Source organism: Ursus americanus, chromosome 26, assembly GCF_024610735.1.
Source record: "Ursus americanus isolate L20-20 chromosome 26, mUrsAme1.1.p, whole genome shotgun sequence".
Classification (NCBI taxonomy): Eukaryota; Metazoa; Chordata; class Mammalia; order Carnivora; family Ursidae; genus Ursus; species Ursus americanus.
This window is the reverse complement of record NC_142152.1, coordinates 21,495,806-21,522,897: the sequence shown is the minus strand read 5'-3', so window position 1 is coordinate 21,522,897 and position 27,092 is coordinate 21,495,806. Positions and strand designations below refer to the sequence as shown.

General features: G+C 44.1%; 1 protein-coding gene and 1 long non-coding RNA gene across 2 annotated transcripts; one reads left to right on the top strand and one right to left on the bottom strand.

Moving 5' to 3' along the window:
• Nucleotides 1-87: 87 nt before the first annotated feature.
• Nucleotides 88-2,725, bottom strand: LOC148107695 (uncharacterized). The gene is made up of 3 exons (XR_015721826.1): nucleotides 2,594-2,725; nucleotides 532-683; nucleotides 88-229 (listed from the first exon to the last, which is right to left on the bottom strand). It is a non-coding gene; the product is annotated as an uncharacterized LOC148107695 (long non-coding RNA).
• ANGEL1 (angel homolog 1) lies at nucleotides 2,000-27,083 on the top strand. The gene is made up of 10 exons (XM_045807753.2): nucleotides 2,000-2,139; nucleotides 4,893-5,468; nucleotides 6,366-6,592; nucleotides 7,011-7,080; nucleotides 7,663-8,096; nucleotides 10,310-10,436; nucleotides 10,738-10,848; nucleotides 23,518-23,587; nucleotides 24,105-24,268; nucleotides 25,010-27,083. Exons 1-10 carry the CDS (start codon nucleotides 2,076-2,078, stop codon nucleotides 25,168-25,170), a joined length of 2,004 nt encoding a protein of 667 aa, XP_045663709.2. The 5' UTR covers nucleotides 2,000-2,075; the 3' UTR covers nucleotides 25,171-27,083.
• The last annotated feature ends 9 nt before the right edge of the window (nucleotides 27,084-27,092 follow it).

The following is a 27,092-nucleotide window of genomic DNA, read 5'->3' as shown; positions in this document are numbered from 1 at the left end:
ATCATCGCCTCCACTGTTATCACAGTTGGGATGAACTGAGGGACTCATCTGGTCTCTCTTCTGGAATATTTCTGATACGATGAGACTGCAGATGGTGCATATTGTACTTACACATTTCCTTCGACTGCGGAAGCCCAAGGCTGCTCTTCTCCAGGCCAAGTCTCCTTGGAATCTGCAGTGAGGGCTTGCTTAGCATTACAGTTTGGAATGCCCTAATTTCTGCCAGGGACTGTAAAAGATGACCCTACATTACCAGTAGCCAGAGCTGGTTTGGGTTTAAATTCAAACAAACAAACAAACAACAACAACAACAACAACAAAACAGTAAACACTAGCAGTTTACCCTAGGTTGGAGGAAACTGAGGCTCTAAGAGGTTCAGTAACCTGAGAGGTTCCACAGGTGGAAAGTTGGCAGAGCCAGGATCTGAACTCAGGTGGTCTAACTCTATCCTTGTGATGCTCACATCCCCCTACACTTTTCTACATAGCTGATTATGGATTAGGAAACAAAAAGAGGACAGTTTCGCTTACCTGGCCTCGGGGAAAAGCCTCTGAAAGAGTATGGCATCAGTTGGCCGGACACACTTTGCTCACTCATGCATTGAACGGCACAGTCTTTTAGCAGAGGTTCCCAAACTGTACACCAGCATAACTTGGTCCGTGTTAAGGGCCCCATTCCAGATCTGTTAAATCAGAACCCTGTGAGTAGGGCCTAGGGATTTGTATTTTTAAAACATTTCCAAGTGGATAAGGGAATCGTCATTTCACAAAATGATAAACACAGTGTCGAAGTAAGTACCTTGATTTAGGATCTGATTTAGAACTTGGACTTCTGGGTAACCATTGGGACAAAATGGAAGGAAGGTACAAGGAAGGTTTACTTCAGCCACCTAAAAGGAGTGGGCCTGGCCTTGGGGGCTCCTTAGGCAGAGCTAACATTTGTGAGCTAGTTTCTAAGGGGCTTCCCAACCTTCAGATTGCCCTTGGGACCCCTGCCTCATCTCAGGCAACGGGTGAGTGCTGTTACTCGAAGCCAGACTGACTCTCTCCTTCTTCTTCCTTTTAGCCTTTCAGTGTTAGGATGTACCCAGCTGGTCCTGGATCTGGTGACTCCCCAGAGGGCTTCCCTGAGCAACCGAGGCTCCAGCCACAAATCGGAAATCACACGGCTCAGACACTAGGTACTGAACTTGGGAGTATTACACATTCCTTGCTTCCCAGTGTGGCTGGGGTAGACCGAGGGGGAGGGATGGGGAAGGGAGACTCACAGAGGTTTTCGGGTAGCACAGAATCCACAGAAGACCTGGCCTTCATTTAGTGACATGTGCTGTGTTCAGTCAACAAAGATCTGATCCCTACTATGTGCCTGGCACCGTTGTAGGCACTAGAGAGACACCTCGATGGAAACCAACCAACCAACCAGACTCAGTCCCTGCCTTGCGGAGCTTTCCCCCCTGCCTTCTTGACTCCCTTACCAATGGGACACCCCCTTTTTTCCAGGTTAGGTAAAAAGAGGGCCCATATAGAATAGGATGGGAAAGGAGACAAAGGTGTGGACTTAATTTGTGACCTAGAATCTGAGCTGGGGAAGACAGCAGAATCAGGAAAAGGGAACAAATGGGTTAGAACGCGCGCTCTTCTCTGGGATGAGGAGAGAGATTATAGATGTCAGGGCAGCCAAAGTCCAGCCCCTCATTTTACAGATGAGGAAACTGAGGGGCAGGGAGGTCATAGTGCACCCAGGCGGACCCCTGGTTAGGTGGCAACACTGGGAATGAAACTGTGGCCCTGGAATGATACTACGCAGCCTCCAGTGAGGCGCTTAATTTTCAAACTGGGCGCCTGGATGGCTTCGGGGAGCTAGGCCAGGCCGTTGCCACAGAAACGGGCTCCCCGCCCCTGCGGGCCCAGGCGTGGCACTGCGCTCCCAATAAAGTTGTTGTTGAAGCGCAACCCTACCACGTGAGCCGGCCCGGGGGCGGGGCCGGGGCCGGGGGCGGGGCCGAGCTGAGAGAGACCCAGCTGGCGCCCGTGAGAAAGGGAGGCGGGCGTGGGCGCGAGCGCGGCGGCTGGCCATGATCGCGTCGTGCCTGTGTTACCTGCTGCTGCCGGCCGCGCGCCTCTTCCGCGCCCTCTCAGGTACCGGCCCCGCGTCCTGACAGGCGGGTGCCAGGCCCGGGCCCACGTCGGCGGGGCCCCGCGGGGTCTGGGGCGGCGTGTGGCGCGTCGGGCCTCACGACCACCTTTCCCCGGCCAAAGTGTGGGGAGGCGGCCTCCGGTGCCCGTCCCGGACCCCACGAGGCCCGGGCCTGGCCGACGACCCTCGCGGGGGCCCCTCTTCCCCCCGCGCCTGTGGCCTGGTGGCGTTCGGCCACAGTTGACGTGGGAGGGGGCCGGCGAAGGGGCAGGAGCCGCCCTTCCCAGGCCCCGGGGGTGCACAGGTTTCAGGGGTCCGCGGAGTCACTGCCCTGGGGGGTCGGGGAGGCTTGGCAACTCGGGTCGAAGCGAAGCCCGAATTGTTGGGGGCGGGCGGTTTGTGGGCCGAAGACCTACCTGCACTTACCTGCCTTCCCCCGGGTTACCCCACACTCACCTTTCCCAGCCGCCTCTCCGCTCTCCTGCCGAGTCTTAGGTTGAAAAACTGGTGCTCACAACCCTGAAACCATTTAAACCCCTGCTTTGAAGCAGTCTCCCGTGCGTTTAGAGATGCGGCGGGGTGGAGCCAAAGCCCAGTTGGTACCTTAGAGAGAGAAGAGAATTTTTCTTTCACTTTTTCATGCTCTGCTTTCGCTGCCGTTCCCGAGGCTTTGAAATTCCCGAGGATCTTAGGAGACCATCCCTTCCCACGCAACTCCCAGAATGTTCTCTGGCAATTTAGAGGGCGGGACAGACCAAGAGCTACTTTCTTAGAAATAAGCGGTCAACTGCATTCTGTGCTTTTCCTTTCTGGAACTTTACACAATGTGTGTGAGTGTGTGAATTCATTTGTTTATTTCTGTGTGTCTGCCGCTGGAATGCAAGCTCCAGGAGGGCAGGACCGTGTCTGTTTTGCTCCCTGTATCTCCAGTGTTAGCACACTGCCCAGAATATAGTAGGCACTCGATTCAGGATGAGAAACGCCCGGAGGTAATTGTTTTCAGAGAATTAAAGCATATTCCTTTATCCATGTTGCTGTCATTTCTGGAGCGCTTCCGATGTCCACCATGGTAGCCTTAGTGACATATACCAGTCGACAGGTTTCTAGGCCAGTAGTCAGAATTCAGAGATCTCAGAGGAGGGACCACCTCTCTCCCTCCCCTATTAAAGTAGTGTCGCTTTTTTTTTAAACTTTGTGTATTTGGTTTTTACAGAAGATTTTCTTTCCCTTCCTCTCTTCCTCCCTCCCCTCCCTTCCTTCCTGCCTTCCTGCCTTCCCGCCTTCCCTCCTTCCTTCCTATAAAACAATTCTGTTGAAAAACCAACCACCACCACCACCACCACCAAAAATCTGCTAAATTTGAAAACAAGTAGCCTCACACACGTAAACCAGAGAACCTCTGCCATCTGGTATGCAGAGAATGTTTCAAGGGACAGGGAATTAGCAAATCCCTGAGATTAAAGCCCGCAATGCAGTTCGTGGGTTTAAAGCAGCGTTTCCCAATCTCAGCACTATTGATATTTGGGCCTGGGTAATTTGTTGTGGGGCCATCCTTTGCACCGCAGGGTGTTCAGCAATATCCTTCTCCACTAACCTCTAGATGCCAGTAGCATCCCCACAGTTTTGACAACCACTGTGTTTCCAGATAATACCAAATGTCCCCTGAGGGCAAAATTACCCCTGGTTGAAAACCACTGGTTTAGAGTGACGTAAATCCACATAGACTATAAATAAGATAGTATCTTTTAACATTTGAACCATTTTGAAGCTTTTCTTGCCTTTTAAAAAATTGAGCTGATAAAATGAATCTCTGGTGATTGAGGGTGAGCGTGTCACTTGTCCTGTGCTGTAAATGAGTGATTTAGTGAGTGTGGGTGTTTGCTTGCACCAAAATACTGTGCTTGGAGTTTGGGGGCTCTAATTTTAGAGTTTTCCCACTTGCTTTCTTGCCTGTTGGCTGTCATTTGTGGCTGCTGTAGCAGAGAGATGACAGCTGTCTCTTGTTGGCACCTTCCGATTTACAGCCTCTGGTGTGTTATGGAATGGGAAGACTGATAACAAAGTTTGTTAAGATTTTTGAATAGGATATATAGCTTCGAGAAAATGAGCAAGGGTCTTTGCTAAGAAGTAAATTGTATAGATTTCGAGACACCCTTTTTGTCTACTTAAGGACTTTTTCTTTTGGAATGTATTTATAGATTAGGGGATTTATAGAACTAGAAAGGCTCTTGGAGATTATGTAGTTCAAACTTCCCCTGTCCCCCCTTTACAGTCAAGAGTGGGTCCATCTCACTAGGGGCATTGTCCAAGGTCACATGGTTTGTTAATTTCAGTGCTAGGTCATAACTCACAGTTCTGATTCATGGTCAAGTGCTGGTTCAAATGTAATATGGCCCTTAGCAACAGAGAGTTGATGCTTAATAGGAGTCCCAACCTGTAGACAAAAGGGGGCAGTGGTTATATGTGACCATGTCTGTCCTAGATTACGTGGGACGACCATTCTTTCATTCACACACTGAATACGTATCAGATCCCTACCATACAAATTAGTTAATAGCACCTGGCACATAGTAAGCACTTTATGCTAATGACGATGGTGTTCCAGGCACTAAAATGGGCATGCTCAGTGATGGCACAACGATGAGCAAGGTGCATGTGATTCTTGCTTATATGGGACTTTCATTCTAGTTGGGAGAAGAGTATGGGTTCGGGGATGTTGTCATCTTATAACATGGTATTTTGGCTTGCTTCTTAGATGCTTTCTTCACATGTCGAAAAAATGCCCTCCTGGCGAAGAGCTCGTCCACCCAGGTAGAGGGCGACTTTGCCATGGCCCCTCGGGGGCCCGACCAGGAGGAGTGTGAGGGCCTGCTACAGCAGTGGCGAGAAGAAGGGTCGAGCCAGGTGCTCTCAACTTCGAGTGAGGGTCCCCTTGTAGATAAGGGACTAGCCCAGAGCAGCCTGGCGCTTCTGATGGATAATCCCGGAGAACAGGATGCTGCTTCAGAGGACAAGTGGTCCAGCAGGCAGCTGAGTGACCTGCGGGCAGCAGAGAACCTGGAGGAGCCTTTCCCCGAGGTGCTAGGAGAGGAGCCACTGCCAGAGGTCGAGGGCCCAATGTGGGCAGCTGTCCCCATGCAGACCGGCCCCCAGTATGCAGACTGTGCTGTCCTCCCAATGGGTGCCCTGGCTGCAGAGCAGTGGGAAGAGGACCCCGCAGTGGTGGCCTGGAGCATAGCACCTGAGCCTATGCCCCAGGAAGAGGCTCCCATCTGGCCTTTTGATGGTCTGGGGCAGTTGCAGCCTCCCCCAGTGGAAATCCCATATCATGGTGAGTCTGACAACTGACTGACTGAGCCTCGGCGGCAGCTTGTCTCCAGTGTGAGCAGAGCCTATTGCTAAAGAGAAGATTCTCTGGCAGGGAGCTCTGTTGCTGTATTCTGTTTTTCTGAGAATCTTATAGTATCAGATCTAGAGGGGCCTTAGAGATTGTCTCATCCAGACCTGTGGTCTTTCAGATGAAATAGCCATGGTGCAGAGAGGTAGTAGGACATGCCTGAAGTCATATAGCTAGGTAGAGTCAGAACTGAAAGCACATCCTTGTTCTGATTCTCCATATCGTTTCTAGTAGTGGTGGAGAGGTCTCAGGGCCTCCACACTGCCTCAACCAGAATTTAATCTTCTGGTTTATCTATGGTATATATTTGGCTTCCATTAAAATTTGAAGAATGAATTCTGTGGCTCAAATAGGTTTGGAATTCACTTTGCAGCTCCATGCTCTAGGGGAGATGGGGACATGTGGTTTATAGCCCCACAGGGTTTTTTGAGCTTAAAGGTTAGGAAACACGATGGATTACTGAGATTACTCTAGAAATGTCTTTAACCTCAGGTGACTATGAAGCACCTTGATCTGTGATTCTCCAGAGACCCATAGATTTATCAAAAGTGAGAAATTGTCAGCTTAGATTTATTGAACAGGTACTAGGTTCCAGGTACTGTGCTAGGTACAGTGGTGAACAGGCCAAGATTGTCTCTGGCATTATGGAGCTTATTATCTAGTCTGAAAATGTCCTAAGAGTGCTGCTCAAAGAGCCATAGAGAGGGATGGGTGGTAGGGAAGATGAGAAAAGGAACTTCGGGTACAGTCTCTCTGAGTCAGGGGTGGAGATGGCAGTGCCTGAGGATAACACGTACTCGTTGTGGACCTCTTCTTCCCAACCCCTTGCAGAAATCTTGTGGCGAGAATGGGAGGATTTCTCTACTCAGCCAGATGCTCAGGGCCTGGAGGCAGGGGATGGCCCTCAATTCCAGTTCACTCTGATGTCCTATAACATCCTGGCCCAGGACCTGATGCAGCAGAGCTCAGAGCTCTACCTGCATTGCCACCCGGACATCCTCAATTGGAACTATCGCTTTGCGAATCTCATGCAGGAATTCCAGCACTGGGACCCCGATGTGAGTGAGGAGGGGAAGAAGTGCCATGTTGTATTTGCTTTGAACCCCGTAGTTGTTTATAGGATTGGAGTTCTACCTAGGGCTGGAGCTTTCCTGCCTGAAGTAAGTGAGTTTTTGGCAGGTGTTGAGAAGACTCTGTGGGTACACACTTTCCAGCACCTTTATGCAGGGAGGGAGACTTGAGGGATTCAAGAAGTGGGAAAATCCAGTGCATGCATTTGGTCTACTCAGCTTAACTCTAGGCCTGACCTTGCTGGTGGTTGTCTGGGAAGATTGGCCCTGTGGGGAGTTTCAGTGTGACCCTGCCTGAGACAAGCAGCAACTTCCCACCTGGCCTCAGTGCCTGCTCCTAGGGTGGGAGTCACTTTCCAGCACTCTTGGTACTCTGGAGTGAGTCGTTTCCTTGTCAATTTCCCAGATCCTGTGTCTCCAGGAAGTCCAGGAAGATCATTACTGGGAGCAGCTGGAGCCTTCTCTGCGAATGATGGGTAATGCAGCTCCCTGGCTTGTTCATTGGTTCCTCCAGCCCTGTCTGCCTGAAGGCACCATCTTTTTCTTTTGCTTCAGTAAATCCTCAGTCTCACCTGTGCACTAGCTCCTCCTCTGTATGGATGAGAAAAAAAGAGTTCTGCAATTTTAAAGCGGTTCTGACATTTACTGCCATTTAGCCTTGAAGTAACCTGTGAGGCTGAGTTATTGTTATCCCCATTTTTACAATGAGGAGACTGAGGTTCTGAAAATATGTGTGACTTGCTCAAGGTCACCCAGGCTACAAAGCTAGTAGGCTGTGGAGCTGGGACTCTAATTTGTCTGACTTTAGAATCCATGCTTTTCCTATCCGGTTATATTGCTTCATACCCTTCTGTCCTACTTCCGCTTTGGCCACTCAGTCATCTGGTTATAACTGTAAGGGATCCTCTGCAGAACCAAGGAGTTGGCAAGGCAGGAACCCCCTTACTGAGCAGCAGGAGCAATGCCATAGGCGCACACGCCCCGGCTACTGCCACTGGTTGGAGGGATTCAGGCTTTGAGGACTCTGACCCATCTCCTTGGCCCGGTGTTCCTTGCAGGTTTTACCTGTTTCTACAAGAGGAGGACCGGGTGTAAGACAGATGGCTGTGCTGTTTGCTACAAGCCCACGAGATTCCGTCTGCTCTGTGCCAGCCCTGTGGAGTACTTCCGGCCTGGCTTGGAGCTCCTCAATCGGGACAATGTGGGCTTAGTGTTGCTGCTGCAGCCACTAGTCCCAGAAGGCCTGGGGCAAGTCTCGGTGGCCCCCCTCTGTGTGGCAAATACCCATGTCCTATACAACCCACGCCGGGGTGATGTCAAGCTGGCCCAGATGGCCATTCTCTTGGCCGAAGTGGACAAAGTAGCCAGGTTGTCTGATGGCAGCCATTGCCCCATCATCTTGTGTGGGGACCTGAATTCTGTTCCTGATTCACCTCTCTACAACTTCATCAGGGACGGAGAGCTCCAGTACCATGGGATGCCAGCCTGGAAGGTGAAATGGGAGAGGCCAGTGCGGGGGTGGGAATATGGCCAAGGAAGAGATTCAGGTATTGGCAACTAGGGCTGCTTCTGTGGCAGGGACCTCAGTTACACCTTCTCTGGCTCCCTCCAGCTTTTTCTTGTTCTGTTGAATAGTTTGTACTCAAGCCTGGAAGTTAGAAATTCCTGGGTGCCTTTGGCATCTTGGAATCCTTTCAGTTTTTATCATTAATTTTTAGTTTGTAAATAATATAGAAGTACATTCTTGCAAGAATTCAAACATTGTAAAATAAGACCAACCCCCCTTTATTACTTACGTTCCTTACCTTTCCCTTTAAAGTGAAGTAGTAACTGTTTGAAGTTTGGTGGTGGTCTTCCAGAATATTCTGTATGCATTTACAGTGATATCTATGTTCCTATGATACTGTAATTATCATTTACATTTATTAGGCACTTATTGGGTTCCAGGTGCTGTTTTAAGCACTTCACATGTATTAACTCACTCAACTTCCATAGTTTCTATCATTGCTTCCATTTTTTAAGTGAGGAAACTAAGGCGTGGAGAAGTTTGGCAGTTTGCTGGTTCTGGGCTATACAGGTAGCTAGTGGTGGAGCCAGGATCCCATGCCCTCCAGTACTGTGCTGTGATTGCTTCTGATGGCTGATATATGATCTACTGTGTGTGTGTTTATAAACATATTAATGTATGTTTCATTCTGTAGCTTGATTTTTTCACTCAACAGTGTATATATGGATCTATCTCATTCCTTTTAACCACTGAATGTTGATAGCATAGATATCTCATAGTTTTATCCCATTTAGCCCTGCCTATGGACATTCAGCTTGTGCTGATTTCTTTATATGTCACTTAATCTCCCTGTTCCTCTGTTTGGCCACTACTATCCAACTTAACTGCTTTAGCTTTTGGCAAGGCACAATGGAGAAAGGACACAAAATGGCTGAATTATCGTTGAGCACTTTGGGCTTTTATTTTAATGAGGTTTCTCAAGTGCCAGCAATATCCTGGTTCCCATGTGTGCGGAGAAAGGTCTTATCCTGCCGGAAAGCTGCTATAATCAAGGAGCTCAGAGAATGGGAAAAAGAATTTACTAAGTGCTTACCATGTGACCAGTGCCATTAGGCATGGTGATTAAGAGCCAAATAGTCCTGAGTTCCAATCCCTGCTCTGCTACCTTGTGCAAGTTACTTAACTTCCTTAAGCCCCATGCGCCTCATCTATACACTAGGGATACAATGGGACCCACTTCAGAGGGGTTTTTTGGTGGTGGTTTGGCAGATCAAATATAAGAACGCGTGGTAAATTGTTTTCTCAGTTCCTGCTTCAAAGAAAGCAGTCAACCATTAGTTGTTATTATCAAGATTCTTAATTGTATATGGTATTATTATCCCATTTTATAGTAGAGGATATTGAACCCTAGAGAGTTAACTAACTTGCCCAAAGTTACACAGCTAGAAAGTGGCCATTAAATTTTAGGTCTGTCTTACTGGAGATGGCATGTTGAAAATTTATGTCATTCAAGGGCAGAGAGATTGTATCTATCATTGCACTCTCCCCAACACTTAGCTAGTGTCTTGCCCATAGCTGGCATTCAAATATTTGTTGTTGTTAGATGAAATAAAGGGAATTTTGCTACACACGGTGGAGATATGCAGGTGACTGACGGTACCCAATGTTTCCCTACGACGTTCTGTCCATTCCTAGGCTGCTCATTGACTTTGACCAAGGATGGTGATGTAGATACGGTAAAGTTCTTTGTTGCATTTCCCATTTGCTTTGACCCTGTGGTTTCCTCATGATGGACTCAAGATGCTAGACCTTGATCCAGAAGATCCAAAGATCAGGATAAACCTCTTCCCACTGCAGATTAAAGCCCCTGAAAGTTGCTATTCCCTCTGGAGACTCATGTAGACTTTTCTGAGGTGAAATTTAGGGGACTATATATTCATACAGTTCTATTCTCTTTGACTCACATACCTCATTCTCTTAGCCTTTGTTTCTGCTTCGAGGACATTTCAGTGCTTCTAGTTTAAAAAAAAAGGTTTTAATTAGCTCCTTATTTTTAACCTTTCCCTGAGACTGACGTGTTTTGCTTATAATGTGTATACAGTATGTGATTGTGTGCGTGTGTGTCTGTATGTCCCAAATCATGGGCTGTTTTCTTTTTCCGTCTTGGTATCTTCATTCCCCCTGTTCTTTCCTTCTAGGTGTCTGGACAGGAAGACTTCTCCCATCAGCTTTACCAGAGGAAGCTGCAGGCCCCACTCTGGCCCAGCTCCCTGGGCATCACTGACTGCTGTCAGTATTTTACCTCCTGTCACCCCAAGAGAGCAGGTGAGCCTGTGCCACATTCTTGGTTGGCCTCTGTGCCCATTTTGGGAGAAAGCTGGTATTTCAGTGACAAGAGAAAATGTAATTTCCTCAATTCTCTTAGCAAGTTCCTTTGTTTTTCCCATTGTCCTCGTGACCTCCCAGTGAAATGGACAACTTTGGATCCTATCTGTTGGAAAATCAGCTTGTCTTCAGAGCCAGGCTTCCTCTGTGTCCCTACACCGGAAGCTTCTCAGTATTAAGGCGGTTTCAGCATGCGGCTTCTTTTCCTTTCGCTCACTGTATGGCTTTTCCTGGTTTGCAGAGAGACTAAAGTATAGCCGAGACTTCCTGCTGCGATTCCGTTTCTGTGACATCGCCTGTCAGCGACCAGTAGGACTGGTTCTTATGGAAGGAGTGACAGATACGAAGCCAGGTAATGGAAACTGAGCTTGTTTTCTTGGTCTTCTTTCCTCTTCACCCCTGATATTTGTCAGTTACGTGGTTTTTTAGTCTTTTTGTAGGTATAATTCTTAAGGTCAGCTTCTGGTAATGAGCATGCTTAGGAAGAAGGTCAGTGGAGTTCTGCGGCCATATGCACGCAAAGATGTGCAGCACAGTGAGAACGTGGACCAGGAATCAAGAGACTTGAGTTCCAATCATCTCTGAGACCTTGAATGAGGCATGTAACCTTTTTAGGCTTAAGTTGCTAATAACCAATGTGTGTACAGCATATAGGGAAGATACACATGACAGGGTTTGAAAATCATAAGGTGACAGGAGTCCTGCTTGTGATAAAAAGTTACTCCTACTGAGAACTCCTAGATCAAACATGGCAGAGTGTACTTGACATTCTCCCCTTCTTGTCTCTGAAACCGTTCCAAAGCAATAAGTAGAATGGAAAAAAGCAATGCAAACTCCATCTGTGAGAAATCTAGGAGATCTGAATGTGTCTGAAACCATGAATCACAGCATAGGTAGATGGCTGCCGGAAGCTCTGGAGAAGTATGGAAGGACTTACCTGGGGACTATATCGATCTCAACAAAGAACCAGCACAGTGCATTTCTCCAAGGTGAGGAGTGTACCTTAATGCACAAAATTAAAATCCCTTGTTTCGTCAGCAAGAATAGGATGCACAGGTTGTGACAGGAGATTGTCTGAACCTGTTTTGGTCTTAACAGGCACTGGAGAAAAGCCTGATCAAGGAATCAAGCCCTATTTGCATTAAGCAGTCTGTATGAGTGGCAGGAGGGGCGATGAGACACTTACAGAGCTGCGTTTTGCTTTTGCCTTGGGAGAAGTAAAGATTCAAAGGACTCATATATAACCCTGTGTCATCAGGAATATTGCTGTTACTTGGAATGCATACCCAGTTCTTCCCTTAGAGAAGCTGTACAAGATAGCTTGTACAGAAAAACCTCAACTAATTCAAAGCCAGGCTGCTTAAAAGGAACCGGCATGTGAGCTGTGCGAGAATACTGGAAGAAAGAAAGCAGGAAGAACGGAAAAACCAATGGCAGATAAAGAATGCTTACCTCAAAGATAAAATTGTTTTCATGAAGCATATGAAAAAGTGTGACTATTTTCCCATGAATAAAAAACTGAAGCAATTGCCTTTATAAAATAAGAGTACAAAAATAATTGCCTTTATAAAATAAGTTCAGGCACTTTGCAGGACACCAGAAGATGAAATGGAAGCTGCAGAGCTGGGAAAGAATAAAAAATTTAAAAATCACATGAAATGAAGACAAAATTGGGTTCAGCATAAGAAGGAATAGGAATAGATACTGCTGAAAACAGGCCAAGAGACAGAAGCCATGAAAGAAAAAGCAAAATAAAAAGGAGGTAAAAGGATAAAAGGGATTAGAGAGAAATGATAGTAGTGGGAGATAAGGAAACTCAACATACATGTAATTGGAGTAAACCAATATAACGGCACAAAAGACGTAAAGGTATTATTCAAGGAAGATTTTCCCAAAATTAAAAGATTTGAGTCTTCAAATTGAGAGAATGTACTATGTTTCAGTAAAAAATGACATAGGAGATCAACAGTAAGACATTTTACTGAAGTTACTAGAAGCCAGAGACAAAAGAATCCTTTGGGCAGTTGAACCAAAAAGATGGGGCTGCTCTGAAGGGTAAAAATAACCAGGTTGGCTTCAGACTTCTTAGTTATCATTCAACTCTAGAAGACAGGAGAACAAGGCTTCAAGGAAACAAGGTGTGATTCAAGAATTTCAGACTCAACCAAAAGCTTTTCTTAACCAAACTGCTAGAACAATCTAAAACAACCGAGAAATGACTGGAAAAGCTATATTAGAAGGACTGGTGATAAGCAATGGATTTATTTTTTCTTGTACAAATTTGATTTGAATTGGCATTTTGCACAAAGCAATGAACATTTCAGTGGCTCTGTTTTTTTTTTAATTTAATTGCAAAGCTAAATCTATTATATAACTGTAGCAATAGCAATAATGGTAATGATGGCCCCCATGCATGAAGCAGCTAGCATGCTCCAGGAACTGAGAGGACTGCTGGTATTAAGTGGGCTCAGGCAGAGAAGCAGTGGCTCAGTATTTTATAATTACGAAATCCTAAAGTTAAAGCAGTAGTAGGACCCCACATTTCATGTTAAGAATACATTATTAAAAACCAAAACAAAACAGTATTGTATTTGAAACATAAAATAAGCATTTCAATTTAATAACAAAATTAAACTTTTTAAAACACATACTGACAGTCACTTTGTAAGTAGAATCATTATGTATGGGGAAAATATCCACTTCACTAACAGTGCAAAATAATAGCAGTATTTTCAAAATTGAGGTTAAATTTGGGTAAACATACCCATCCACTATAAGTGTAGTTACCCTCTATCACCCTACAAAGTTGTTACAATATTGACTGTTCCCTACGTTGTACTTTTCATCCCCATGATTTACTTACTTTATAACTGGAATTTTGTACCTGCTTTGCCTCTCCCTCACCCCCGCCCCTATGTCAACCACTAGTTTGTTCTCTGTATTTATGAGTCTGTTTCTATTTTGTTCTTGTTTGTTTTGGTTTTGAGATTCCACATGCAAGTGAAATCATATAGTATTTCTTTCTAAGTTATTTCACTCAGAATGCCCTCTAGGTCCACCCATGTTGTCACACATGGCAAGATTTCATTCTTTTTATGGCTGAATAATATTCCGTATTTGTGTATGTGTGAGTACACTGTATGTTCTTTATCCATTTATCTGTTGATGAACACCTGGGTTGCTTCTATATCTTGGCTATTGTAAATGAGGCTGCAGTAAACATGGGTGCATGTATCTTTTTGAATTAGTTTTTTTTTTTTTTAAGATTTTATTTATTTATTTGACAGAGAGAGACAGACAGCGAGAGAGGGAACACAGGCAGGGGGAGTGGGAGAGGAAGAAGCAGGCTCCCAGCGGAGCAGGGAGCCCAATGCGGGGCTCAATCCCAGGACTCCAGGATCACGCCCTGAGCCAAAGGCAGATGATTAACGACTGAGCCACCCAGGCGCCCCTTGAATTAGTATTTTTGTTTTCTGTGGATAAACACCCAGAAGTGGAGTTATTAGGTCATGTGGTATTTCTATTTTTTTGAGGACCTTCCATACTGTTTTCTGTAGTGACCAGTTTATATTCCCACCCACAGTGCACAAGGGTTCCCTTTGCTCCACATTCTTACCAACACCTGTTCTTCTTGTCTTTTTGATACTAGTCATTCTTACTGGTATGAAGTGATATCTCATTGTGGCTTTGATTTGCGTTTCCCTGATTATGAGTGATGTTGAGCATCTTTTCATGTTTTTGTTGACTATCTGTATGTCTTCTTGGAAAAATGTTTATCTCATGAATATCTTTTAAAGACTCCAAATCTAAAAATCTACCACCATTTTTATACCAAGTTGAAAGGCTTAAGTGCAACAAGGAGATCGATAATATGTGATCTTTTTTCTAGAGGATGTGTTTAGATGTGCTAACAAATAATATTTCCAGTCTAATACTAGAGTCATGCAACCCACTGATACACATCAGAACTTGCTGACTTGACTGTGGCCCTGATTTTACTAGGCAGCATGTGAGTTGCAAAAGGAGCTGCAGTGCTATGTGGTGATGGTCTAACCTTGCCACAGGCTGACATTGCATGACGCCGGAGAATTCTGCATTGTCCAATTGTGTAATAAAAACATTGTAATTCTCACTCTCCCCAACTCCCTTTGTGGGGAAATAATTCATGAGAAGGGAATCTAAATTTTAAGTCCCCTTCTTGTAAACATTGTCCATTACTAATGATTTCTTCTTTCCAGTATGATCTTAAAGACACTGGAAGGGGGTTACTGATTTTCTTTCTCATGACCACTTGCCCGTTTCCATTGAACTCTGGACCTTCAGGTCTTTTAACAAATAACAACAAACCATGTGCCCAATACAGTACATTATAGAAAAAGCAATTGCTAATAGATGATTTTTGTAACCACTATTTACAGACTGACCAGATGGTCACAGACCAAAAGCTGTCTGATCAGTTTTCTAACCGGGAAAGTTCTGAATCCAACTTCTCCACTGGCCCATGCCTGGACACAATTTATCCTCTTCCCAAGTACTTGCAGAAGAACTTACTTGTTTGACTGCTCCCAGTGCTGACTGGGTCAGGAAGACACTGCAGCTTCTGTAGAGGCAGCTGTGGCCCATGTGCTCATCTGGCCAGGTGGGGCACGCAGAGGCCTCTAGTCCTCTGTGACTGCCGGAACAGCGCTGTTTGTACACAGTGCTGCGTGGACAGAACCTGACGTTGAGGGAAACCATTTTTAGTATCCTGCTGCTCATTGAGATTTTTCTGGTGTATTGTAATGGTAGAAGATACAACTCAAAATGAAGATATTAGCATTATAAATATTTAAGCTCCAAATAACATTACATCAACAATCATGAAGTGAAAGTGCAGGCTTAACAGGAACAGTAGTCAGAAAATAACTAATGGTAAAGGGTTTTAATTCACCTGTCTTAGCCCACAACAGATCAAGTAGAAAAAAGATAACTAAGAATATGGAAGACTTCAGTAACATGTTGAATATGGCAAATCTGATTGATGCATATCAAACTCTGAATCTTGAGCAAAGACATCTTTTTAAATATTCATAGGAAATTCTTAAGAATTAGACCACCAAAAAAACCTCAATAAATCTCAAATAGTCGAAGTCATACAGTCTTTCTCTGATCACACATGCAGTACAAATAGAAATTAGAAACAAAAAAGAAAACATTATCACCTGGATATTTAGAACATTTCAAACAACTTTTGAGTCAAAGGTGAAATTTAAGCTAAAATTGCAGAATATCTAGAAAATAATAATAACGAAAGTACCATATATTTGTGGGATATAGCTAAAACAGTGTTCAGTGAGGGGCGCCTGGGGGGCGCAGTCGTTAGGCGTCTGCCTTCGGCTCAGGGCGTGATCCCAGCGTTCTGGGATCGAGTCCCACATCGGGCTCCTTCGCTGGGAGCCCGCTTCTTCCTCTCCCACTCCCCTGCTGTGTTCCCTCTCTCACTGGCCGTCTCTCTGTCAAAATAAATAAATAAAATCTAAAAAAAAAAAAACAACAAAAAAACAGTATTCAGTGAAAAGTTCACAGAATTGTATAGAGTATTTAGAATCACAGAATTACATTAGTAGATAAGAAGAGATAAAAGTAAGTAAATCACATGTTCAGCTTAGGAAGTTAGAAAAAAAGAACAAGTAAGCTGGAAGAAAACAGAAGATACAAATGGGAATAATGTAGAAAACAGAAAAACAGTGAAACTAATAAATTTTAGGAGTTTGTTGTTTGGGCAAAAAAGCAGCTGTCAGTTAGGTAGGCCCATTAACTAACCTATTGCAAAGGTCAGGGAAGGAACAAGCAAAAGTATCCAGATGCAGAATAATTAGTAGGATTATAAGGGGGTTCTTGGCCCAGCGAAGTGCAAAAGAAATTAAAAACTTAGATGGCATATATTAATTATAGAAAATGTATTTTAGTAAAGTTGGTTACAGAGGAGAGAGAGAATCTAAGTAGGGAAGAAATACATAAAGTTCTCAGAGATGTCCCACAAAAACACCAGGCTCAGATTGATTGGAGAATGTCATCAAACCTTTAAAGAACTTGTAATTTCATTACTATTTAAATTATTACAGTGCACAGAGGAAGAAAGGAGCTGGTTATTTTTATGCAACAAGTATTTTGACACCGATATCTGACAACAATTATACAGAAAAAACTATCGATGCTAAAATTCTCCACTTAGGAATACTGATGCAAAAAAAGTTTAAATAGAAGATCAGGAAACAGTCTAGCAGCACACTGAAAGAGCAGTATACCATGACCAAATGGAGTATATCAGAAATACAAAGATTGTTTGATATTGGGAAATTATAACTTAACATACTAATATATATGAAATCTATTAAAATATATGAAGTGCATCCTACAGATGTCCAAGAGACTGTTAAAATTCAACCTCTATTCTAGATTCTTTTTAAAAGACCCCACTTAAATCGAGGAAAAACTAGATACAGGCGTACCTTGTTTTACTATGCTTCCCTTTATTGTGCTTTGCAGACGTTGTGTTTTTTACAAATTGAAGATTTGTGGCATCCTTGCGTTGAGCCAGTCTATTAGTGCAATTTTTCAAACACCATTTGTTCACTTTGTATCTGTCACATTTTGATTATTCTCACAATATTTCAAACTTTTTCATTATATTTGTTATGGTGATCAGTGGTCTTTGATATTACTATTGGAATTGTTTTGGAGGGTCATGAACCACACCCATATAAGATGGCAAACTTAATCGGTAAATATTTTCTGTGTTCTGACTGCTCTACCAACCAGCCATTCCCCTGTCTTTCTCTCTCCCTCTCCTTAGGCGTCCCTGTTCCCTGAGACAAAACAATATTGAAGTTAGGCCAAGTAGTAACCCTACAATGGCCTCTAAGTGTTCAAATGAAAGGAAGAGTCGCATGTCTCCCACTAAATCAAAAGCTAGAAATGATTAAGCTTAGTGAGCAAGGCATGGCAAAAGCTGAGACAGGCAACAGCTAGGCTTCTTGCCCCAAACAGCCAAGCTGTGAACGCAAAGGAAAAGTTCTTGAAAGACAGGAAAAGTGCTACTCCAGTGATCACATGAGTGGTAAGAAAGCAAAACAGCTTTACTGCTGATATGGAGAAACTTCTAGTGGCCTGGATGGAAGATCAGCCTAGCCATAACATTTCCTTAAGCCAAAGCCTAGTTCAGAGCAAGGCCCTAATTCTCCTCAATCCTGTGAAGGCTGAGAGGTGAGGGAAGTGCAGAAGAAAAGTCTGAAGCTAGCAGGGGTTGGTTCGTAATGTTTAAGGAAAGACGCCATCTCTGTAGCATCAAAGTACAAGATGAAGTAGCAAGTTATCCAGAAGATCCAACTAAAATAGTTGATGAAGATGGCTACACTTAATGGATTTTCAATGTAGATGAACAGTTGTCTATTGGAAGAAGATGCCATCTGGGACTTTCATAGCTAGAGAGAAGTCAGTGCCTGGCTTCAAAGCTTCAAAGGATAGGCTGACTCTCTTGTTAGGGGCTTTCACAACTTTAAGTTGAAGCCAGTGCTCGTTTACCGTTCCAAAAATCCTAGGGCCCTTAAGAATTATGCTAAATCTATGCTGCCTGTGCTGTCTAAATGGAACAGCAAAGCCTGGATGAGAGCACATCTGTTTACAGCATGATGTACTAAATATTTTAAGCCCACTGTTGAAACCTACTGCCCAGAAAAAAGATTTCTTTCGAAATATTATTGTTCATTGAGAATGCATCTGGTCACGCAAGACTCTGAGGGACATGTACAACAAGATTAACGTTGTTTTCATGCCTATTAACGTAGTATTCATTGTGAAGCCCATGGATCAAGGAATGATTTTGACTTTCAAGTTTTATTATTGAAGAAATACAGTCTGTAAGGCTATAGCTCCTGCAGATAGTGATTTCTCTGATGGATCTAGGAAGAGTAAATTGAAACCTTCCGGAAAGGATTCCTTGTTCCAGATGCCGCTAAGAACATTTGTGACTCCTGAGAAGAGGTCAAAATACCAATATTAATTAACAAGAGTTTGGAAGAAGTTTGATTCCAGCCCTCAGGGATGACTGTGAGGGCTTCAAGACTTCAGTGGAGGACGTAACTGCAGATGTGGTGGAAACAGGAAGAGAACTAGAATGAGAAGTGGAGCCTGGAGATAGGACTAATTGCTGCAATCTCAGGATAAAACTTTAATGTATGAGGAATTGCTACTTTTTTTTTTTAAGATTTTATTTATTTATTTGAGAGAGCGAGCACGCAGAGAGGGAGAGGGACAAGCCGACTCCTGTGGGGATCCCAGGACCCTGAGATCATGACCTGAGCCAAAACCAAGAGTTGGATGCTTAACTGAGCCACCCAGGTGCCCCCAAAATATTTAGAATATGATAAAAACTTAGTTGATAAGGCAGTGGCAGGGTGTGAGAGGATTGGTGCCAATGCAGAAAGAAGTTCTCGAGGCAAAATCTCAAACAGTGTCACATGGTACAGAGAAATCGTTTATAACCACCACCCTCATTAGTCGGCAGCCACCCACATTGAGGCAAGAGCCTCCACCAGCAAAAAGATTATGACTTGCTGAAAGTTCAGGTGATGGTTAGCATTTTTTAGCAATAGAGTATTTTTAAATTAAGGTATGTACATTGTTTTTTTAGATGCAATGCTATTACACACTTGAAAGACTACAGTATGGTATAAACATAACTTTTATATGCACTGGGAAATCAAAAAAATTAAGTTGACCAGCTTTATTGGGGTATTTACTTTACTGCCGTGGTCTGGAACTGAAGCCACCATATCTTTGAGTTTTGCCGGTAATCCCTTACACCATTAAAATGATCTTGGTCAGTGGGAGTGCATCGTGGCAACAGTGTACCATAGAGGTGAGGAGTAGGAGGAGGGAGTGGAGCCACTGCAAGCCTGCAGATTAGAAACCAAAACCAAACCACATTTATCTCAGCTCCACAAATCAGCATCTGGCTTAACAAAGACACTGTAGTAGCATTCCTGTCAAAGTCAGGAATAAGACAAGGAGGACCACTCTCATTATTCAGCCATATTCAAAGATGCCAGCCAACAGATTTAGAAACAGAAATGCAGGTAAGAAAACAGAAGTAACAAAATGGAGAGGAGGGGTTAATTACTTGCTGCTCATATTGTTAGCTAACTGGTGATCCAAGAGAATCAACTAACAACTATTGCAAGCATTAAGATAATTCTGGAAATAGCAGGTACAATATGAATATACAGAAATATAATAGTATTCATATATAAAAATAAGGACATATTTGTTAAAAGATAATAATGAAAAAAAAAAAGACCCTATTTATAATACCAACAAAAAGAAAAAAATCAACAGGGAAAATGTAAAGTATATAAAGGAATATTCCATTTAATCTGAATTATTAAATTCATTGGCATGAAGTTCTCTATAACATGTACTTACCCTTTTTTAAAGAAACAGCTTTATTGTGATGAAATTCATATACCATAAAATCTACCCATTTAAAGTGCATAAACCAGTGGCTTTTATTCTATTCAGAATTGTGTATACATCACCACAATCTAATTGTAGAGCGTTTTCATCCCCCCGGAAAGGAACCCTGTATCTATTAGCAGTCATTGTCCATTCATCCCTCCCTTGTGAAACATTAATTGAACATGACAATACAGGTTTCTGGACACTCAGTTCTATTCCATTCACTATATGTCTATCCTTATGCCAGTACCACAGTGTCTTGATTATTTTAGCTTTGTATAAGTTTGAAATAGAGAAGTTACATCCTATAACTTTGTGGGGTTTCAAGATTATTTTGTTTATTCTGAGTCCCTTTCATTTCTATATGAATTTTAGGATCAGCATGTCAATTTCTGCAAAGAAGCTAGTTGGGATTTTGATAGGGATCTAGAAAGCTGTAGATCAGTTTGGGAGGTACTGCCATCTTAATACTATTATGATCAATGAACATGAATGTTTTTCCATTTAGATTTTTAATTTCTTTCCATATTTTGTAGTTTCCAGTGTGTAAGTCTTACACTTTTGTGAAATTTATTACCATTTTATTCATTTTGATGATACTGTAAATGGAAATGTTTTCTTAATTTCATTTTTGGATTTTTTACTGCTAGCGTATAGAAATGCAATTTTTGTAAATTGACCTTTTGTATATTGCAGCCCTGAGAACTCATTTATTCTAATAGTTTTTTAGTAGTTTTCTTAGGATTTCTGTATAAAAGATCATGACATCTTGCAAACAGAAACAGGATTACTTCTTCCATTCTAATCCGGATGCCTTTTATTTCGTCTTCTTCCATGATTGTCCTGGCTAGGCCTCTCTAAAGTTGAGTGGTGAGAGTGGACATCCTTGTTTTGTTCCTGATCTTAGGGTTAGAGCTTTTAAGTGTGTTGTGAGTTAAGTGTGATGTGAGCCCTGGGGTTTTTGTGGATTCCCTCTATCTGGGTGGGGAAGTTCTCTTCTGTGTTTAGTTTTTTATGTTGCTTTTTCTGCCCCCGTAAAGCAGTGTTGAATTTTGTCAAATGGTTTTTCTCTGTGTGTTCAGATGATCATGTGGGTTTTATCCTTCAGTGTTCTGTTAATATAATGTATTACGTTAATTGATTTTCAGATGTTAAACCAACCTTACATTCCTAGGATAAATTATATTTGGTCATAGTATAGAATCATTTTTATATTTTGCTAGATTTGGTTTGCTAATACATTGTTCTTTTGGTGTTCTGAGACTTAATTTTCAACATGGGGAAGTGGGAGGGGGTTACACTCAACTCAATTTTGACACCATCTATCCAGAGATAGCACCAGATTCCACAGGTGAAATAAAGACTCAGTCCTGTAAGACTGCCCCTACTCCCCAACTTCAGACATCAGTCATAAGCCCAGCCTGTGCTTCTAACAACCCCCTCCTTGCACTTTAGATAGCAGTCATAAGTCCAGGTTGTTAACTACTTTCTGACCAACTGGCTTTTATAAATCAGACGTTCCCAAGACCCCTCTCCTTCCTTGGGTTTAATTAATTTGCTATAATGGTTCACAAAACTCAGAGAAACATTTTTCTCACTAGATTACCCGTTTATTATAAAAGGATAAAACTCAGGAACAAGCCAGATGAAAGAGACTCATAGGGCAAGGTATTTGGGAATCTTCCTTGCCCTCTCTAGGCATGCCATTCTCCCCAGATCTCCACGTATTCACCAGCCCAGAAGCTCTCTGAAGGCTTTATTATGCAGGCGGGATTGATTTAATCATTGGCCATTGGTGATTCAAGCTCCAGCCCCACTCCCCTCCCAGGAGGTTTAGGGAGTTGGGACAGAAAGTTCAAATCCTGTAGTAACAGATTGGTTCTTCTGCCCCCATCTTTAGGTGCTTTCCAAAAGTCACCTCATAATATAACAAAAGACACCTTTATCACTCTCATCTCTTAGGAAATTCTAAGGGTTTGGGGAACTATGAGTCAGGAACTGTGAACAAGACCAAATATATATTTCTTATAAATTATGATATCATAGTCATTGAAGAATTTTGCATGTACAAGCACAGAGGATATTGTTCTGTAGTTTTCTTCATGATGTTTTTATCTAATTTTGACTAACACCTTGCAGCATGAATTGGGAAGTGTCCCATCTTAATTTTTGGAAGTGTATATGAAATATTTGTATTACTTCTTCTTTAAATGTTTGGCAGAATTCACCAGTGAAGCCCTCTAGTCCTGGGCTTTTCTTTGTGGGAAATTTTTAAATTACTAATTCAATTTCTTTACTTGCTTATAGGCTATTCAGTTTGTTTATTTTTTCTTGAATCAGTTTACATAGTTTGTGTCTTTTTAGAAATGTGTCCACTTCATCTAAGTTATCAAATTTGTTGATATACAGTTGTTTATATTATTCTCATAATTCGAAAATTTCTGTAGGGTTGGTAGTGGTGGCCCTTCTTTCATTCTTGGTTTTAGTAACTGGAGTGGTTTTTTTTCTTGTTCAGTATAGCTAAGGGTTTGTCAATTTTGTTGATCCTTGTTACCCTGTTGTCTTAGTCAGTTTGGGCTATTATAACAAAATACCACAGCCTAGATGGTTTATCAACAACAGAAATTTATTTCTCACAGTCCCGGAGCTGGAAGTCTAAGATCAGGGTGCCAGAATGGTCCGGTTCTGGTGAGGGCCCTCTTCTGGGTTGCTGAGTGCTAACTTCTTGTGTCCTCATGTGGTGGAAAGAGGGTGAGGGAGCTCTATGGGATCCAAACCTTTTATAAGGGTGTTAATCGAATGTGCAAGGGCTCCACCCACATGACCTAATTACCTCCCAAAGGCCCACCTCCAAATACCATTTCACTGGGGGGTGGGATTTCGACATACTTTGGGGAGACACAAACATTCAGTCCATAACACTTATTAATGTCAGTAGGATCTGTAATAATATCCCCTTTCTTTCCTGATACCAGAAATGTATATCTTTTTTCTTCATGTATGTGCGTGTACTTATTTATGTGTATTTAAGAATGTATACATAGTGTGCATACATATGTATGTGCACACTATGTACACACACAGCAGATGGTATGTGATAGAAAATCTTCGAAGGAATATACCAGGGATTTGGTGACATTGGTTGCCTCTGGAGAGGGAAACTGAGTGGCAGGAGCCCCAGAGTGTGAGGGATCATTTCACTGATATTTTTCTCTACATTTTGATTTTTGTACCATGTAATTCTATTACCTAAAGAATACATTTAAATAAATTTATTTCTGAAGAATACATTTAAATAAATTATTTGAAAAGGTGCTGAGTCAAGGAAGAAATGTCTGTGTTCAAGGTCTCTAACTGCCTTCCTACAACTCTTCCATTGTTTTCTTTGTCCCATCACCTCTTCTCTTTTCCTTTCCTCTTTTGGAGCAATCTGGTCAAGGATCTGAGAGGGATTCCAGGGTACAAAGTTCTGGCCCTGCTTCACTATCTGGGAATAATAAAACCTTTTCTCTCTGGTCTTCTACAGAGCGACCTGCTGGCTGGCCCCAGTCTGTCCTTGAGGAAGACACTTTGGAGCCTGAGCCTGTCTTCCCCAGGTGATCTTCCTTCCGGTTCTCTGCGGCTTGCTTTCCAGCCCCCATCTGGGTGAATGAGAGAGATTCTCATTGGCTTTCCTGAGGCTGATTTGGGGGGCGCCTTTTGCTGAGGTCTCTCTTCTCCCAATACATGCTAAGCTTTTGGAAGGGCTGGTGTGCAGAGGCCAGAGGTGACCCACCTAGGTTCTTGCAGATGAAGAGCCCATGCACTTGTCCTCAGGGAGTAAGGCTTCACAGAAGAACTTGCTGACCCCTGGACAGGTTATTAGGTATACTTCACCAGGTAATAAAAGGAGAGTGGGGGTGGGGTGAGGAAGGACAGGGGGACTGCATATAAATGTGTCTGTTTCTAGGCTAATTTTAGCTAAGACCATCCACCTCTTAATAGCATGGGAAGGAATTTGATGAGATGGAGTTATCTGGGATAGTCCCTTAAAAAAAAAACCCATAGAGGAAGTGACTTTGAGAAAAGTTCAATAATGCTTGTTGACTGACCTCTTCCCCTTCATCCCTACAGGACTGTAGGCACCATCCAGCACTGCCTTCACCTGACTTCAGTATATACTCATTTCCTGCCCCAGCATGGCCGCCCGGAGGTCACCACAATGCCCTTGGGTCTTGGAACGACAGTGGATTACATCTTCTTTTCAGCTGAGTCCTGCGAGAATGGAAACAGAACTGGTAAGCCTGGTGGATCCTGGGTTCATAGAAGGCACTCAGAAGTCCTGGGAACAGCTGATGGTAGGTCAGGCATTTGGTCATATGGCTTGGGCTGCTGTGACCAGACTCGCAAAAGAGCAGATTTCATACCTACCTGGTACTGGTCATCCTCATCATAATTCCCTTAGTCCACTTGCCTGCCTTCTCTTTTTATCTTTGCAGCATTAGAGAGAGGTGGGCAGAACCAGCCCTACCTCTATTTAAGAGGTAAAAATAGAGCACCAGGAGGTAAGTGGATTTTGAACATGGCAGCCATTTAGTGATGGATTTGGTTAGGTTAGAGACCCTATTTCTTGTTTCTTCACCCTCTGCAGGCAGTCACAGTGTGGTAGCCTACCAGCTGTGTGCCTTTTGTATTCAAAGCATGTCTTTTAAAATGTTTGAATTGATTTCCTATGTTTAAAAATCAGATTTTATGTAGAAAATCTGGATTTCCAGCTTTTCTTGGAAAATCCGAAGTTTTTGTAGATGCTGGGCCTGGGTACGCATTCTCCGGTTGCCACAGTCTCCCCGAATCCAGCTGCTTCATTCATTGATATATCACAGAAAGTGAGGCCTCTGCCAGAGGCAGCAGGGGAAAGTGAGGGAGGGCAGGATAGCCAAGGGGATGCAGCCTACATAAACTATAGCTCCCACAGGCCCCAGCCACCCCATGCAGTTGCTGTGGCTACTTTCCCCACTGGCTTCTGTTTTGTGCCCCAGATCGCAGGCTGTATCAAGACGGGACTCTCAAGCTTCTGGGCCGTCTCTCCCTCCTCTCTGAAGAGATTCTCTGGGCTGCCAACGGCTTACCCAACCCCTTCTGCTCTTCAGACCACCTCTGCCTGCTGGCCAGCTTTGGGATGGAAGTCACCGCCCCATGATGGGGCTCCCAGGGGAAGAGAGCTTCTCTTCCAGAAGAGCTCACTGGATCAGAGACTGTGGAAATACCCCATGCTTCTGGAAACTTAGATCCAAGAAACTTAAGTCCCCTCTCCTCCCCTCCCCCATTTCCCTTTTCCCATGGTTAGATTTTCTCCAGGCCTGTCCACGTTCTCTGCCTGTGGTCCCTGCCCCGCCCCAACCTCTTCCTAATCCTGTGCCACATACTCAGTGGCCCTGGGAGAGGCAGAAGGGGGGGTTCCCCTTTCCTTCCATGTATCCAGCGTTCCCCCTTAATTTTTAATTACCAGGGTTGTGGGAGCTATTGATCTCATTGGTTATTTGCTTGCAGGCCGTTTCTTGATGGTATCTTCTAACGCAGTCTTCTTTCTGCTTTCATGACCTCTGGGCCCAGCCCTCTTGCCAGGCACACACATGTGAGGTGTGTAGCATGCATGTGTCCTCTCAGGGTGGGACTGCTCTGTACGGCCATGCCTGCCTCTGACCAGCCCACTTTCCACACTGGGGCTGTCGGCCTCATGACAGGTCGAGAGCATGACCTGGTGGCTGTGTGGTGCCAGGCAGCAGCAGGGCCATGGGCCCTTCTCCCTTTTTATCCTCTGTGTCTCATGAGGCGTTCCTCATGCCACCCAGGGCATACCCCTCATCTGGCCTCTGGGAATGAATGGGTCTCATAGCCTGGAACAGAAGATTCAGGGAGGCACTACCTGCCCCAGCAGCCTCTGAGCCTCCGACCCAGAGCTTCCACAGCCCTGGCACGCTTCCTCTAGGGCTCGTCCCTGTGTGGGGTCAGTGGACTGGAATAAGAATTTGAGGTTTAAAAGGACAAGAAAGAACCTTCAGGAAACTCTTGTCTTCCTGGACTCTGCCCCCTGCAGAACCGGGGCAAGCATGGGAGTCCTGATAGGGGGAAGAGCAGGCAGGCTGTGCAGCCACTTCAGCTGGGACCCAAGACCTCAGGGACTTGTTCTCTTTTCTCTGCACACCTCAGAAGCTGTTTTCTGTTCCTTTCCTCCCACTACTTTTTACCTCGCTGCCTCCCCCATTCCTGTCCATTTTCTCCTAAAAAAGCCTGGTACTCAGCTCAGGCCAAACCCTCTCTGCAGAAGGTGGCCTTGGGCAAAACCTGCGCAAGAACTCGAGGTGGTGGTGCTGTAGGGTCTGTTCTGCCTGGCAGGGCCTCAGCTGCTCATTGCCAGTGCGTCTCCTCCTAGCACTGGGCTACCCTGGCCCATTCGGGAGGCCCCTCGCCACATGTATCACCTGCATGCCTTAATCTTTCATAGCTGGGGTGCAGCCTGGGTGTTCCTGGGCCAGCAGCTCCTCACACCTCCCTTAACTCAGAGTTGCTGCTGGTCCTTACAAATAAGCATTGCTGCTGCCCTGCTCGGCCTCCAGAATGGGTCTGAAGGCAATGGCGGAGAGGCTGGAATTAAGGACAGTAACCAGAGCTTCTCTCCCTCCTTTTTTTGAAAGCCAAAGACCCAGCCTGAATTTTGCTGCTGTGTTCATGGTTATAAGCTTTCCATGCCCAGGTACTGGGATTTATCTGTGTGTGTATATTTTTGAACACTGTATCCTGGGTATTGGGCATGTGCCTGTCTGAGCCCCAGGCCCACCTGTCCACACCCCACCCATCGTTCATTGTGTTTGTCTCTCCCCGGGCACCTCCTGAGATGGTCTCAAGTCAGTGCCCTATTGGTTTTCAGGACTATGGCCCATCACTGTTCTCTTCTGCCAGGAAGTGCAGTTTAAAACGGCTCAAGATGACAGAGGGCAGGAGTTTTATAGATAACCTTTTCCTTGTTTTCTTATTTGTTTCTGTTTTGGAAATGAAATGGGGGTTTTAAGTGGTCATTTAAGCTCTTTTCCAAATAAAGGTTTACCATTTCCCCCCTGCTGT

Coding starts and splice junctions, on each gene's coding strand:
- ANGEL1 (XM_045807753.2), top strand. CDS start 2,076: ATGATCGCGTCGTGCCTGTGTTACCTGCTGCTGCCGGCCGCGCGCCTC. Junction 5,469..6,365: donor AGTGGAAATCCCATATCATG/GTGAGTCTGACA, acceptor AACCCCTTGCAG/AAATCTTGTGGCGAGAATGG. Junction 23,588..24,104: donor CCTGAGCCTGTCTTCCCCAG/GTGATCTTCCTT, acceptor TCATCCCTACAG/GACTGTAGGCACCATCCAGC.